At 40.4% G+C, this 12,776-nt stretch overlaps 1 protein-coding gene across 1 annotated transcript; it reads left to right on the forward strand.

Annotated features, from left to right (window-relative positions):
* Positions 1–2,563: 2,563 nt before the first annotated feature.
* On the forward strand, positions 2,564–3,635 carry LOC134203887 (uncharacterized). Its single transcript, XM_062678721.1, has 2 exons — positions 2,564–2,704; positions 3,290–3,635. Exons 1-2 carry the CDS (start codon positions 2,640–2,642, stop codon positions 3,633–3,635), a joined length of 411 nt encoding a protein of 136 aa, XP_062534705.1. The 5' UTR covers positions 2,564–2,639.
* The last annotated feature ends 9,141 nt before the right edge of the window (positions 3,636–12,776 follow it).

The following is a 12,776-nucleotide window of genomic DNA, read 5'->3' on the forward strand; positions in this document are numbered from 1 at the left end:
TTATTGAGCCTGCAACCTCTCGCCAAATCTTGGACTTGGGCTAGCGTATTTTAAGCGGCACACGGTCTTATTAGTAGAGTCTACTTGTGGATATAATGTGCTCCCCCGGAAACTCACAAACTTTGAATATAACTGAATTTCCCCTTACTATTCTGCAAGGCATCGTTTTTTGTACAGTAAAATATTTTTATTTTGAGATTTTTCATTACGCGTTGAGCGATTCAGGACGAAATGTCATGAGTATGAATATGAACAAAACATTTCAAATTTCACAATAGCTGTCTTTGATCATTTGCCAGGGAAATATTCATTGGAGGCGCTTTGAATTATCCTGTATTCCAAATTTTTCTTGCAATGCGTAATAATTCATTACGCTTCCTCCCAAATATAATGATGGTCCTGAAAAGAACCGATTAATTTCCACTTGTGTGCCTTATTAACAGCAACCACTGGGCTGCGCGACCGCCATCCGATGATTCGGCTCAACGGACGCCGTCGATTGCCAGATCCGCCGAAGATGGAACACGGATGCAAATGATGTGCTGCTGCTGCCACGACCGCCACCACCACCGAGCGAAAAAATTTCATCCGCACCACCACCGCTGAGACAGCCGTTGTCACTGGGACCGCTTCTGGACGCCCTGGTCTGCTCTCCGCGACATCCAGAATGAAAATGGCGCGCGCAAAACACGGAGCTTTTTATACACAGGGAAAACGAAGCAGTGGATCAAAAGGCCCGTATCTTACTGCAATCTGATGTCCGTGTTGGGGATTTATGAAAGGGATTGATTATTTCTGAATTTTTCACCCGGTTTGGAAAGAAATAACATTTTCAATAGTTTAACGTTAATAATCAATAGTATCAATAGAATTGGCAAATTGCTGGAGAGTTTCCGAATCGATTGATAAGCAAATGTCGAAAATCTACCGAAAGATAAAGATGCTTTTAGCGTTTGAAATCTATCCTAATTTCGTGACGGTCTTGGATTTGGAGATTTCCGTTTTACACCCCTTAGACGTAGTTTACGTCAAAAAAATGAAAATTTTAATGGGTCTTCTTATTTTCATAAATAATACGGCAAACAACACTGATTTTAATGAAATAACTTTCATCGATTATGGTATTAAAGCATTATCGACAAGAAATAAGGTACCCGTTCACGCATTTTAGCTTTCCAAGACATAAACCACCCAAAAACATTAAAAAAAATTGAAAATATTTTTTTTATTTTTGACTGGCAGACCCGACGAACTTTGTTTCGCCTAGAATTGATTTATTCTCTGATTAGTTCTCGAGTTATGCAGAAACTTCTGTTTCATTTATATGGGAGCCCCCTTTACAGAAGGGGTGGTGGTTATGAATCACCACAGAAATATATCTTCCCTTCCTAAACCTCTACATGCCAGGTTTTGTTCCATTTGTTTGATTAATTTTCGAGTTATGAAAAAATAGTGTTTCTTTTCCAAAGGAGGGAGGAGCCTCGAACCATCTTTCTCGGCCCCAAAAACCGCTGCATACAAATCGGTTCAGTAGTTTCCGAATCTATAAGGGTCAGACAGACAGACATTCATTTTTATATATATATAGATTTTCTCACATACCCGTTTTTACCTACACTCAAAAAAATGTTGCGGTTGAAACTACCATTCCGAGGGTTAATTTAAGAATACGCACCGACGATTTTCAGCAGACAACAAACCCGTTTGATTTTACCATGCGCGCAGTAAAAATCAACTGTGGTCCTGGTAGAATGTTGTTGCATGAACTGAATCAGTGGTGAATTTGTCCGAATGCGTGGTTAATTTAACTGAAAATTTGTGGTTGTTTTAAAAACATGGCGTAGTCTACAAAATAGTAAACGTTACCATGGAATTTTTTTCTGTGTACCAGGATATCTGGATACCTGGTTGGCTACAGCGTCGATACACCAATGCCAAGCGTATTGTAGAGCTCCAAAATCGTCGGTCTTGGGCCCACTGAAGTCTGTCGTATTTTATACGATTCACAATATTTTCTTCTTTGTATACTTCATACAGCTCATGATTCATGCGTCAACGCCACACACCATTTTCTAATGTCCCTCCGAGTATTGTACGCAGCACTTCTCGCTCGAAAACCCCGAAAGCTCTACAGTCTGCCTCTTTTAACGTCCATGCTTCATGTCCATAAAGAGCCACTGGTAGAATCAGAATTTTGTATAGAGCATATTTCATATTTTGTTTCCGTCTTCATGTTGCGGGACCTAAGTGTGGAGAATGAGACATAACCTTGGACATACCTGTGAGACATATATACATGTTGGACTACAAGATTTAAAGAAAAAGAGGGAACTTAATTTCAGTTACAGGGTTTCAAACGATCTTACACAACGGAAGTTGAGAAAAAAAAGTCCAACGCCAAGGAGAAGGAGGAAGTTGCGAACATTCTAGAGAGCGAGAATGTTTCAAATGATGCTAGGTATGATATATGTCTGTTTCTTTCTCGCTATCATTCAATTGGATGGCAGAGAGATAAATCTTCTCTCAGCTATATGTTGTCGGAGAGCTTTTTTCGTACGTAGGTGAAAACGAAAGTCTGAGAAGACATTCTCTTGACGACGCTTACAGCGAACGGCTGGAAAAAAAGTTTTTCATCCGCGATGGAACGAGAACTCGGAAAATCGGCTGGTGTTCACCACAATGGCGCGGGGAACGCTCCCATTAGGTAAGTAAGCTTCTAGTGAAAATCAGTGATTTGTGAAACTCATAATTTGAAGAGAATTATCAAATATAAGAAGGAAAACCGCTCGAAAAATACCAATAAGACAAAGACCAAAAAGCATGCGGCTTCAAAACTTGTGATTAAGGTTATCAAATGCCGGCAGACGGGCAACAAATTGTGCATAAGAATTCCACGACGGAAGGGCGTGAGACATTTACTCATTTCAACGGAAGGGTGGAATGAGGTTAGATTAGAAATTACAATTTATTTATTACAAACCAAAATTAAATTACGAAAACTTCTGACGGAAGGGCAGAAGTATATTAAAATAATTTTTGACGGAAGGGCAAAAATAAGAAGAAAAAAAGAAAAGAAATTGTCTGCGTCGGAGTGCAATGTGCATGCGCGTACTCAAATTTTACTACATAGGAACAAAGGTGCAAAAACAGTTTGAAGTTCGGCGAAAACTCGACAAGCAAAAAAAAAAAAGAAGAAGCTTGAAACTGAAATTATATAGTCGATGTACTATACTGTTGCGTTATGGAAAGTATCTCTAAATTGTTATTTTATGGTATCTCTTTTCCGCAGTGAACAGTCGCCGAGAAAGAAGATGAAAGGGAAGACGGTAAAATCAGAGAAATTTAAATCTCTAACTAAGGAGTTAGAAGAATCCAGAGCCCAAATGGCGGCCTTACAGGAGGCATTGGAAAAAGAACGAGCAGAAAAAGCGGCATGGAAGGCAACCGCCGACGCACGAAAGTCATCGAGTAGTATCGCCGAGCAGAGTAGTGATGATTTTGATGGTGCTCCAAGACCATCCAGCACACGCCGAGCTGAATCGGCATTAAACGAAGAATCCCGATTTGTGTCATCTGTAAACCAACTCGGTTTCATCGCTAAACGTCCCAGAGTGTATACCTTTGGCAGACGATGACGACATTAACAGACATACGTTTGAGATGTGGAAGGATTTGTTGATTGACTCGATGAAGTTGGCAGGCATCGAGGATGAAGCTACTCAATTCATCCTGTTCAAGATCAAAGCTGGGCCCTGACTGCTTGGAATATTCAAGAATACACGATCCACGGGGGCGCTCCTTGTGAAAAAATGGAGCCGTTTTCTAATGCATTACAACGACTGAAAACGTACTTGATCCGGATCCGACATTATGTTGCAAAGGAGAAAGCTTGCACTAATGTCTCAGAAAGCGGATGAAACTGACCTGCATTTTGTAAATCGTGTTTCGGCAACAGCTAGGCTGTGCGAATTCAGTAACGACAAGGAATTCGAAGAAATCATTGGAACCATCGCCGGGCAAGCACGTAATCGTGAAGTAAGAACAGCGGCTTTGAGAATGCTCAACAGAAGTGGCACGATCACCGATTTGATCGACAAGGTGCGGGAGATCGAAACAATTCGCCTGAACGAAGACTATTACCAGCGAAAACACGCTCATCCCGAGCCAACCGTTCTAGCACCGATCCGCGCAGATTATCCCAGGAATCAGACAGCTCGTAATCGTTTTCATCCGTATGAATCGACGGCCCCAAACCAGCCCACGTCAAGTTCGCGGTTTGGTCGATTTTCCAGTTGGCGAAACAACCGTCGTGGCATGGCTGGTGGTCGACGCGGTAACTTCAACCATGGAGAAAAATGCTGGAGGTGCGGAAATGTGTATCACTCTTCTTCGGATTGCCCGGCTATTGACAGAACGTGCAGGAAGTGCAACAAAGTTGGTCACTTTCAGCGAGTTTGCCGATCTTCATCGCGTCCTTTATCGCTGAACGAATCAAAACCGGAATCTATGTTAGAATCGAACATCAAGAAGATCGCAGTTGTTGAGGAAACTGAAACGGAACCAAAATCGGAAAATGTAAGTCTCGAACCTGATAATTAATAATTAAAACATAAAATTAAATTTTGGTTGCTATGATTGCTTTTATGGCAATATTTCGTTCCCTAAATATTTTAACATGCGTTTGATTTGCTTTGATAAATAAATGAATTCGATCAGCTCTACAAATGTAACCATTTATAAGTCAGATTGAATAATTGGCTTAGATCCAACTGAAAAAAAAAGAATAATATGAATAAATAATTTTGAAGATATAAATAATTAGATTGTTATATTTGTTTGTTGACCCAACACAGGTTGAGATCTTGGTACATGTCAACGTTGTATCGTCTAATGGTCCACCCAAGGATGAAGGTATCATATCAGCAAAAGTCGCCGGCATGGAATGCGAATTTTTGATCGATTCCGGTGCCCATGTGAATACATTCACAAATGATTTTTTCCAGAAACTAATTAGTGATGCAAGTTTTGAAAGGTCAATTTACAATATGCAAAAGCAGACAGACAGATCACTCAGAGCATACGCTTCAACCGGAGAAATTCCTGTGATAGCTACGTTTGAGGCACAGCTCTTTATTTCTGAAGATCGACCTACGTTCATAGAAAAATTCTATGTAGTGGACGAGCGGCGCTCATTGTTGAGTCGACCAACAGCAACCCGATATAGCGTTTTAATGCTAGGTCTGAAAGTTCCGGTATCGATCACTGGAAGTGAAAGTGATTGGAGATTGCAACCCGTAGAAATCTTCCTGATTGATGAAAATGCAGCATTCCCAAAATTCAACATTCCGCCGGTCAAAATTAGCTACAACCAGGATATTGCACCCTGTCGTAATATTTTTTCTAATATTCCGTTCTCCATAAAACCTTTGGTACAACAAAGACTTAACCAGTTGATCAAAGCAGACATTATCGAACCGGTAACCGACACAATGGACAGGTCCTTTTGCTCATCGATGTTAGTCGTTCCAAAGGGCAAACATGATTTTAGACTGGTAATTGACCTGAGAGGTCCAAATCAGTATATATACAGAACGCCCTTTGTGATGCCAACTTTGGACAAAATTTTAGCAGAACTGGACGGTGCTCGTTGGTTTTCAACGATCGATTTGTCTAACGCGTTCTACCACATTGAGTTGGACATAGAGTCACGCCACTTGACGAACTTCTACACGGAATTTGGAGTATTCCGCTGTATCAGACTACCATTTGGCTTATGCAACGCCCTGATATTTTTCAGGAGGTCTTGCAGAAAGATATCTTGGTGGCTGCGAAGGAGTCACTAACTACTTAGATGACGTACTGGTACATGGAAAGACAAAGAGGAACACGATACCATCCTCGCAGAAGTATTATCTTGCCTTTACAGCCATAATGTCCAATGAAATGATTCAAAATGTGTGTTTGGAAAAACAGGAAGTTAAATTTGTGGGCTTTATGCTAACGGCAGATGGATGGATGGTAGAGAATGACAAAATTTATGCGATCAAAAATTTCAGAAGACCAAACAGTTGTTCAGAAGTGAAAAGCTTCTTAGGTCTGGTTACATTCACAGACAAGTTCATCCGAAATCGTGCTGATAAGACGGAACACCTCCGAGGATTAGCAAACTCTGATAAATTCTATTGGACTCTGGAAGAGGAACATGAATTCAATTTTCTGCGGAACGAGGCGTTAAACGACATCAAGAAACTCGGTTATTATAGTGCAACTGAGGACGTTGAACTATTTGTTGATGCCTCTCCTACTGGATTAGGTGCTGTAGTAGTCCAGTACAACGCAAAGGGCAAGCCAAGAATCATTGCGTGCGCATCAAAAGTACTCACGATGTCCGAAAAACGCTACCCACAAACGCAAAAAGAAGCACTCGCCGTTGTGTGGGCAATTGAGCGTTTTTCATATTATCTTTTGGGTCGTTTCTTTGTTGTCCGTACGGATTCGGAAGCAAACGAATTCATATTCAGCACATGCCACCGACTAGGAAAAAGAGCCGTATCACGGGCAGAATCGTGGGCCTTAAGGCTTCAGCCTTACGATTTTAAAATCAAAAGGGTACCCGGCGATCAAAACGTAGCTGACGCTCTTTCAAGGTCAGTAGAGTTGATATATTTGTTGAGTAGAATATTAAGATATAAATAAAAAGCTATTTTTAACTTTTGATATAATCCATATAATCTAGATTAATCAAAGAAACACAAAATCCAATACCCTTCGAGGAGGATGATTCCAAGAATTACCTCTACACGCTGGATTCAGGATGTATGGAGATCACTTGGGATGAAATCGAGGAGGCTAGCGAACACGACGATGAGCTAATGAGTGTGAAAGATGCGGTTGAATCAAACATGTGGCCGGAAAATTTGCGAAAATTTGAGGCACATAAGAAGGAACTGCATTTTTTGGGAGGTCTCGTATTCAAAGGAGAAAATACTATCTTGCCAAAAACTCTTCGCACCAAGGCCATGGCTTCAGCCCATGGAGGTCATGTTGGGGAGGTAGCCATGAAGAGAATCATGCGCAGATTCTTCTGGTGGCCTGGAATATCACGTGACGTCATTCAATTCGTGAAAAGTTGCGAAACATGTGCTGTCCTGGCTCGCAAAAACCCCCCAGTTCCACTGTCCAGTAGAGAACTTCCTGAAGCTCCGTGGGAAATCATACAAATTGATTTCCTTTCCATTCCTGCGACAGGAGCCGGGACTCTTTTGGCCGTAGTCGATACCTACTCTCGATATTTATCGGTCATCGAAATGCATCAAACCGATGCAAATAACACCAATAAAGCCTTGTGTCAGGTATTCCGAACTTGGGGATGCCCAGCAATTATCCAAAGTGATAACGGCCCACCGTTCCAGAGTTCAGCGTTTATTGAATTTTGGGAACGAAAAGGAATTAAGGTGAGAAAATCTATACCACTTTGTCCCCAAACAAATGGTATTATCGAGCGCCAGAACCAGGGACTGATTAAGGCAGTAGCTTCGGCAAAAATAGATGGTGATAACTGGAGAGCAGCACTTCAACGATATGTTCACAGCCACAATACATTAATCCCTCATTCGAGATTAGGCGTGACACCGTTTGAGCTTCTGGTTGGCTGGAAGTATCGTGGGACATTTCCTAGCCTCTGGAGCGAATCGGAAGCCAACAAACTGGATCGCACGGACATAAGGGAAAGAGATTGTGCAGCAAAGCTTGTAAGCAAGAATAATGCAGACATGGCACGCGGCGCAAAAGAATCCAATATCCGATGTGGCGATATGGTATTTATGGCGCAACCGAAGAAGACGAAGTTGGATGCTACTTTTTCGAAGGAACGATTCACAGTGCTAGCAAGAGAAGGAGCTAAAGTAGTCCTAATGAACAATGGAGGCATGCAGTACACGAGAAACGTCCAGGATGTAAGAAAAGCACCGATAACTTCAAGCAGTTCGGATTCAGTGGAAGAGGAAGAAGCTATGAAAGAGATTTCACCATATTCCAATGAGCAGAATGATAACGTTACCCCAGATTCGATACCAGGCCCTTCGAGAGTTCTACGTCAACGAGATAACATCCATAAGCCGGCACGATATGATGAACGTTTTTTATATAACATATTTTGCTAAATATTCAAACCAGAGATTTAAGTAATCTGTTTGTAATACAGAAAAGTAGTACATTTGGCTATTATTTGGAATAAGAACTATAATATAAACTGAGGTATCAAGCTAATATCATGGTATTTGAATTGTAAGACTCAAATAGATAATCATGAATTAATCAACTATAAAATATACAACTCACTGTTTGTTTCCTCATACTTATCCGCAGGACTGGCATTCGGTCTGTGACCAGAGTAATTGTATATCCTGGATCCACCCTAATTCTGGTTCCTCGATTCGATTTATATTCGATCGTACTTTTTGCAGAATATTCGTTTGATTTTCGTCCGTCTAAAAGCATGCCAACTAATTTGGGTAGTTCTGCTGAACGGGATCAGTTGGTCCATTTCTGAGCTGTGGATATATAGGTAGCTGCTTGCATTCGGATTTCTTACGAAATCCATAAAACAATATACTAAGAAACGCATGTTTAAATTTGCTATTGCATTCACAACGTTTCACAAGTAAACTGTAGTAAAACCTGACGGATAGACGAGTGCAAGGGTAAAAATTTTATAGAGTACGCATATTAAAAAAAGGTATACATTGCCCTCATATGAATTCACTCGTATCTAAATCTGAACCTGAAGGCAAAACAAAAATGTAAACATAGCTCTCATATGATGTCGTAGTGCAATCGTCATAATGTCAATGATTGACGTATATCGAAATCGAACCGTAACACGCGCAACACAAATGGATTCAGGATAGTATGCAGCTGGAAAAAAAGCGTAACGCATCAAGTTATTATTTAATGAAAGAATAACTTTCAAATAAGACGTAAGTGCTTCATTAAATCATCAATATGATCAATATGGATTTCAAGCATTAATACGAGATGATAACATTTGCGGGTTCAGCAGGGTTAACAATATACTAGTTTTATTCGAATTAATCAATGTATCACGATGATTAAACTAGTGATTGGAAGTTAGTATAGCGGATAAAGAAAAATACAATTTAAAAGTAAACTTCATTTGAAACCACTGGTAGCTTTATAAAGCCTAGTACGCAGCTCTCAAGGAAAACGGTCAAGGAAAATTTGATCAAATTACCAAAGTAATTTTGTCAATCGGTCAAGTAGGCGAAAAAATCATTATTTGTGCTGTCATCAAGCATGTAAGCAAATGGAAATAATAGCTGCAACTTTGTTTTTCTAAAAAAAATTATTTCTTTCAGCAATGTTGGACCAAAATCAATGGATGAACTCCTCTAAAAAAGCCAACGCTGGACGCTCGTACCGACGTAGGTGTGCATCTGAAGATGTTCGCTGAATGAGCAATAACGTGAACGCCAAAAATGTGAAAATTATGAAGTCTTGGTTTGGCTGCTAATGCAATGGTTAATAAACGCTTTGCCGAGTTGTGTATCCGATGATTTCTAGCATGACACGTAGTGAATCAGTTCTCTTTTCAGTTCTCAGCTCTTTTTTCATTCGCTGTCCACTGAAGGCACAATGGTTGAGTCTCAGAGCCAGCGTCTTCTTCGACCCGATAGAAATGCGTACACAGAACTAGGATGCCACTTCTTTCTATATTTCTAGCTGTTTGCTGCATGTTATCTTGTCTAGCTGGTAACGTACCGGTACCTGAAGGTGTTCCGTATTGATTCGAGTCGATCACCTGGTACGCCGAATTCCATTGTCGAATTGATTGTTCTCTTTTTCAAACTTCACTCTCTGAATATTCCACGGACTCTACACTACCGATGTCGGCTTGATCTTCTTTTTCCAATCCTATAATCTTCTGCAGACGGAATGATACTTCTATAGTACTGTTTGCTCAGAATGCAGTTCTAGCTGCTCGAATTCCGTTACATCCTGCTTTATTGTTTATTGATATGCATTTACTTTTTAATGGGTAAATTGAGATTCTCTGTATAGTTCTCCTCCCTGTTCATGAGTTCTTATTTGCTTCGAAAGGGTTAGGCCACTGAATGGGGGTTCGAAAAACACATTTTTTGGCCTTAACCTTCCGGGACTCGCACCGTTGTAAAAAGTACAACACATTTGACAAAAGAACGCTTGTCGCTCACAAGAGGTCTTACAGTCTGAAGAATCCGGGACAATTGTTTTTTTTACCCGGGAACACCTTTCTTCGCATTCTTTTGAGGCAAAAAACACGATATTCGACCAATTGGTCGGGGTTCAGCGAAACTGCACCAAGTGCCTTTTTGACTGACTTTTGATATCCGGAAACCGGAAGTAATTCATATTAATTCATTCGTACACTTGTTGTTGGCCTGCGGGCCGCACCTTTGTTTTTCTTTGACCGTTTCGTACGGAGTGAATTTAACACCAATGTCCGTTATATTACCCTCATCTAATAGATATATTTAAAAGCTTTTGGCTGAACCCCGACCAAATAGCCAATTAGTCACGTTTTTCTTGTAACCATGTTTTTGAAGTCGGCCAGAAATAGAAGAGCCATATTTTTGATTAATTAATCTACTGGATCTGTTCAAAACTTGTTCTACATACTTTTTTTTTGAGAAAAACTAAGCCTCAGCGCTTACTGAAAATTAATCGACGCATAATGAATAATTTTCAGCCAGCGGAGGGAGCGTGGCGAAGTCATCCCGTTGATAATCGGTGGCGTAGGTTGGCGTGAACTTATTTAATCCTCCAGAAGGCATTCTAGGAATCCATCCGGAGATTTATTCCAGGATTTTTTTTCATATATCCTCCCGGAATTGCTTAATGAAATCGCCCAGGAACTTCTTTGTATATTGCAATGAAAAATTTAACGTGAATTTTCCTGAAAGAGCAGTTTGCAGAAACAGTTTCTGGATAAACCTTGAGAAATTCTTGGGGAATTGGGAGTATTCCAGGAAGACTTTTCCCAGCAATAAATTAGCGAGAAATAAGCTTGAGAAATTTTCGTAACGTTTCGTGACGTGGAGTTTTTGTATAAATTCCCTAGACAACTTTAAGATACATTTTCGGTGGGATTCTTGGAGAAACTTCCGATGGAGTTGGTAAAGAAATTTTCGAAAGAGTACTTGAAGAAATTTGTGGAGTAATAAATTTCTTTAGGAATTTTCAGTAGAATTCTTGAAGAAACTTTCAAGAAAGCGCTTTTTTGAAGTTCTGAGGAAATACTTGCAAGAAGGAATCTGAGTAAGATTTCCTGGTTGAATTCGCAATTGAATTTCCATAGGAGTTTATGGGAAAATTCCTGGAAAAATGCAGGTAAATTTCCGGAAAAATTCCCGGAAAGTGGGTTGAAAATTTCTTAGAGAAAATTTTGGAGGAACTCTTGAAGGAACTTTCCAAGCAGTTCCTGCAGGAACTTTTGAGGAGTTCCTTGGAAATCTTCCGGAAGAATTTCTAGAGGAATTTCTGGAGGAAAATCCCTAGGAAATATTGGAAGAACTTTCTGGAAGAAGGAACTTTTGGAGAAATTCCTAGAGGGATTTTTGAAAAAAGATCCGAAAGAACTCCAAATCGATTTCGGGAAGAGATTCCTAACAGAACATCCCGAGCAAATCCTGGAGGAACTTTCCGAAGTGTTTCTGGAAGATCCATCGCAAAATTTCTTCAGGAACTTCCGGAGAAATACCAGGAGAAACTTCCCTAGGAAATATTGGAGGAACTTACTGAGGAATTCCGTGGAGGAACTTTTGTGAGAATTTCGAGAACAACTTCGGAAAGAGTTCTTGGTCGATCTCCATGAGGAATTCTTTAATAAACTTGCCATGATAATTTCAGAGGAACTTCCCGAGCAAATTCTGGAGGAATTACCAATTCATGGAGGATCTAGCAGAATAATTTCTAGAGAAACTTCCGAAGAAACTCCTGGTGGATTATATGGAGGAACTTCCGTAAGAATTTGGAGGAGCTGCCGGAGAAATTCTTGAAGGAACCTCCAGAAAAATTGTTAAGGGAACTTCCGGAAAAAATCCTATTTTTTTAAAAAAGAATACGTCCGGAAGTTCCTCCATGAATTCCACTGTAAGTTTCCTTCAGGAATTCCTCTGGAAGATCCTTCAAGAATTCCTCTTGAAGTTCCTTCAGGAATTCCTCCGGAAGTTCCTTGAGGTATTCTTCTTGAAGTTCTTTGAAGAATTCATCCGGAACTCAGGTTTACTCAGGAAGTTCTTTTAGGAATTCCTCCGGAAGTTCATCCGGAAATTCCTCTGAAAGTTCCTTCGGTAATTCCTCTGAAAGTTCCTTCGGAATTCCTCCAGGAGTTCCTTAAAATTCCTCCAGAAGTAACATCAGGAATTCCTCCGGAAGTTCCTCTAGGAATTCCTCCGGAAGTTCCTCTAGGAATTCCTCCGGAAGTTCCTCTAGGAATTCCTCCGGAAGTTCCTCTAGGAATTCCCCCGGAAGTTCCTCCAGGAATTCCTCCGGAAGTTCCTCCAGGAATTCTTCCGGAAGAACTATCTATATAAACTAAAATAATAAACGCTTTGCCGAGTTGTGTATCCGATGATTTCTAGCATGACACGTAGTGAATCAGTTCTCTTTTCAGTTCTCAACTCTTTTTTCATTCGCTGTCCACTGAAGGTACAATGGTTGAGTCTCAGAGCCAGCGTCTTCTTCGACCCGATAGAAATGCGTACACAGAACTAGGA

Source organism: Armigeres subalbatus, unplaced genomic scaffold, assembly GCF_024139115.2.
Source record: "Armigeres subalbatus isolate Guangzhou_Male unplaced genomic scaffold, GZ_Asu_2 Contig286, whole genome shotgun sequence".
In the NCBI taxonomy this organism is placed as follows: domain Eukaryota; kingdom Metazoa; phylum Arthropoda; class Insecta; order Diptera; family Culicidae; genus Armigeres; species Armigeres subalbatus.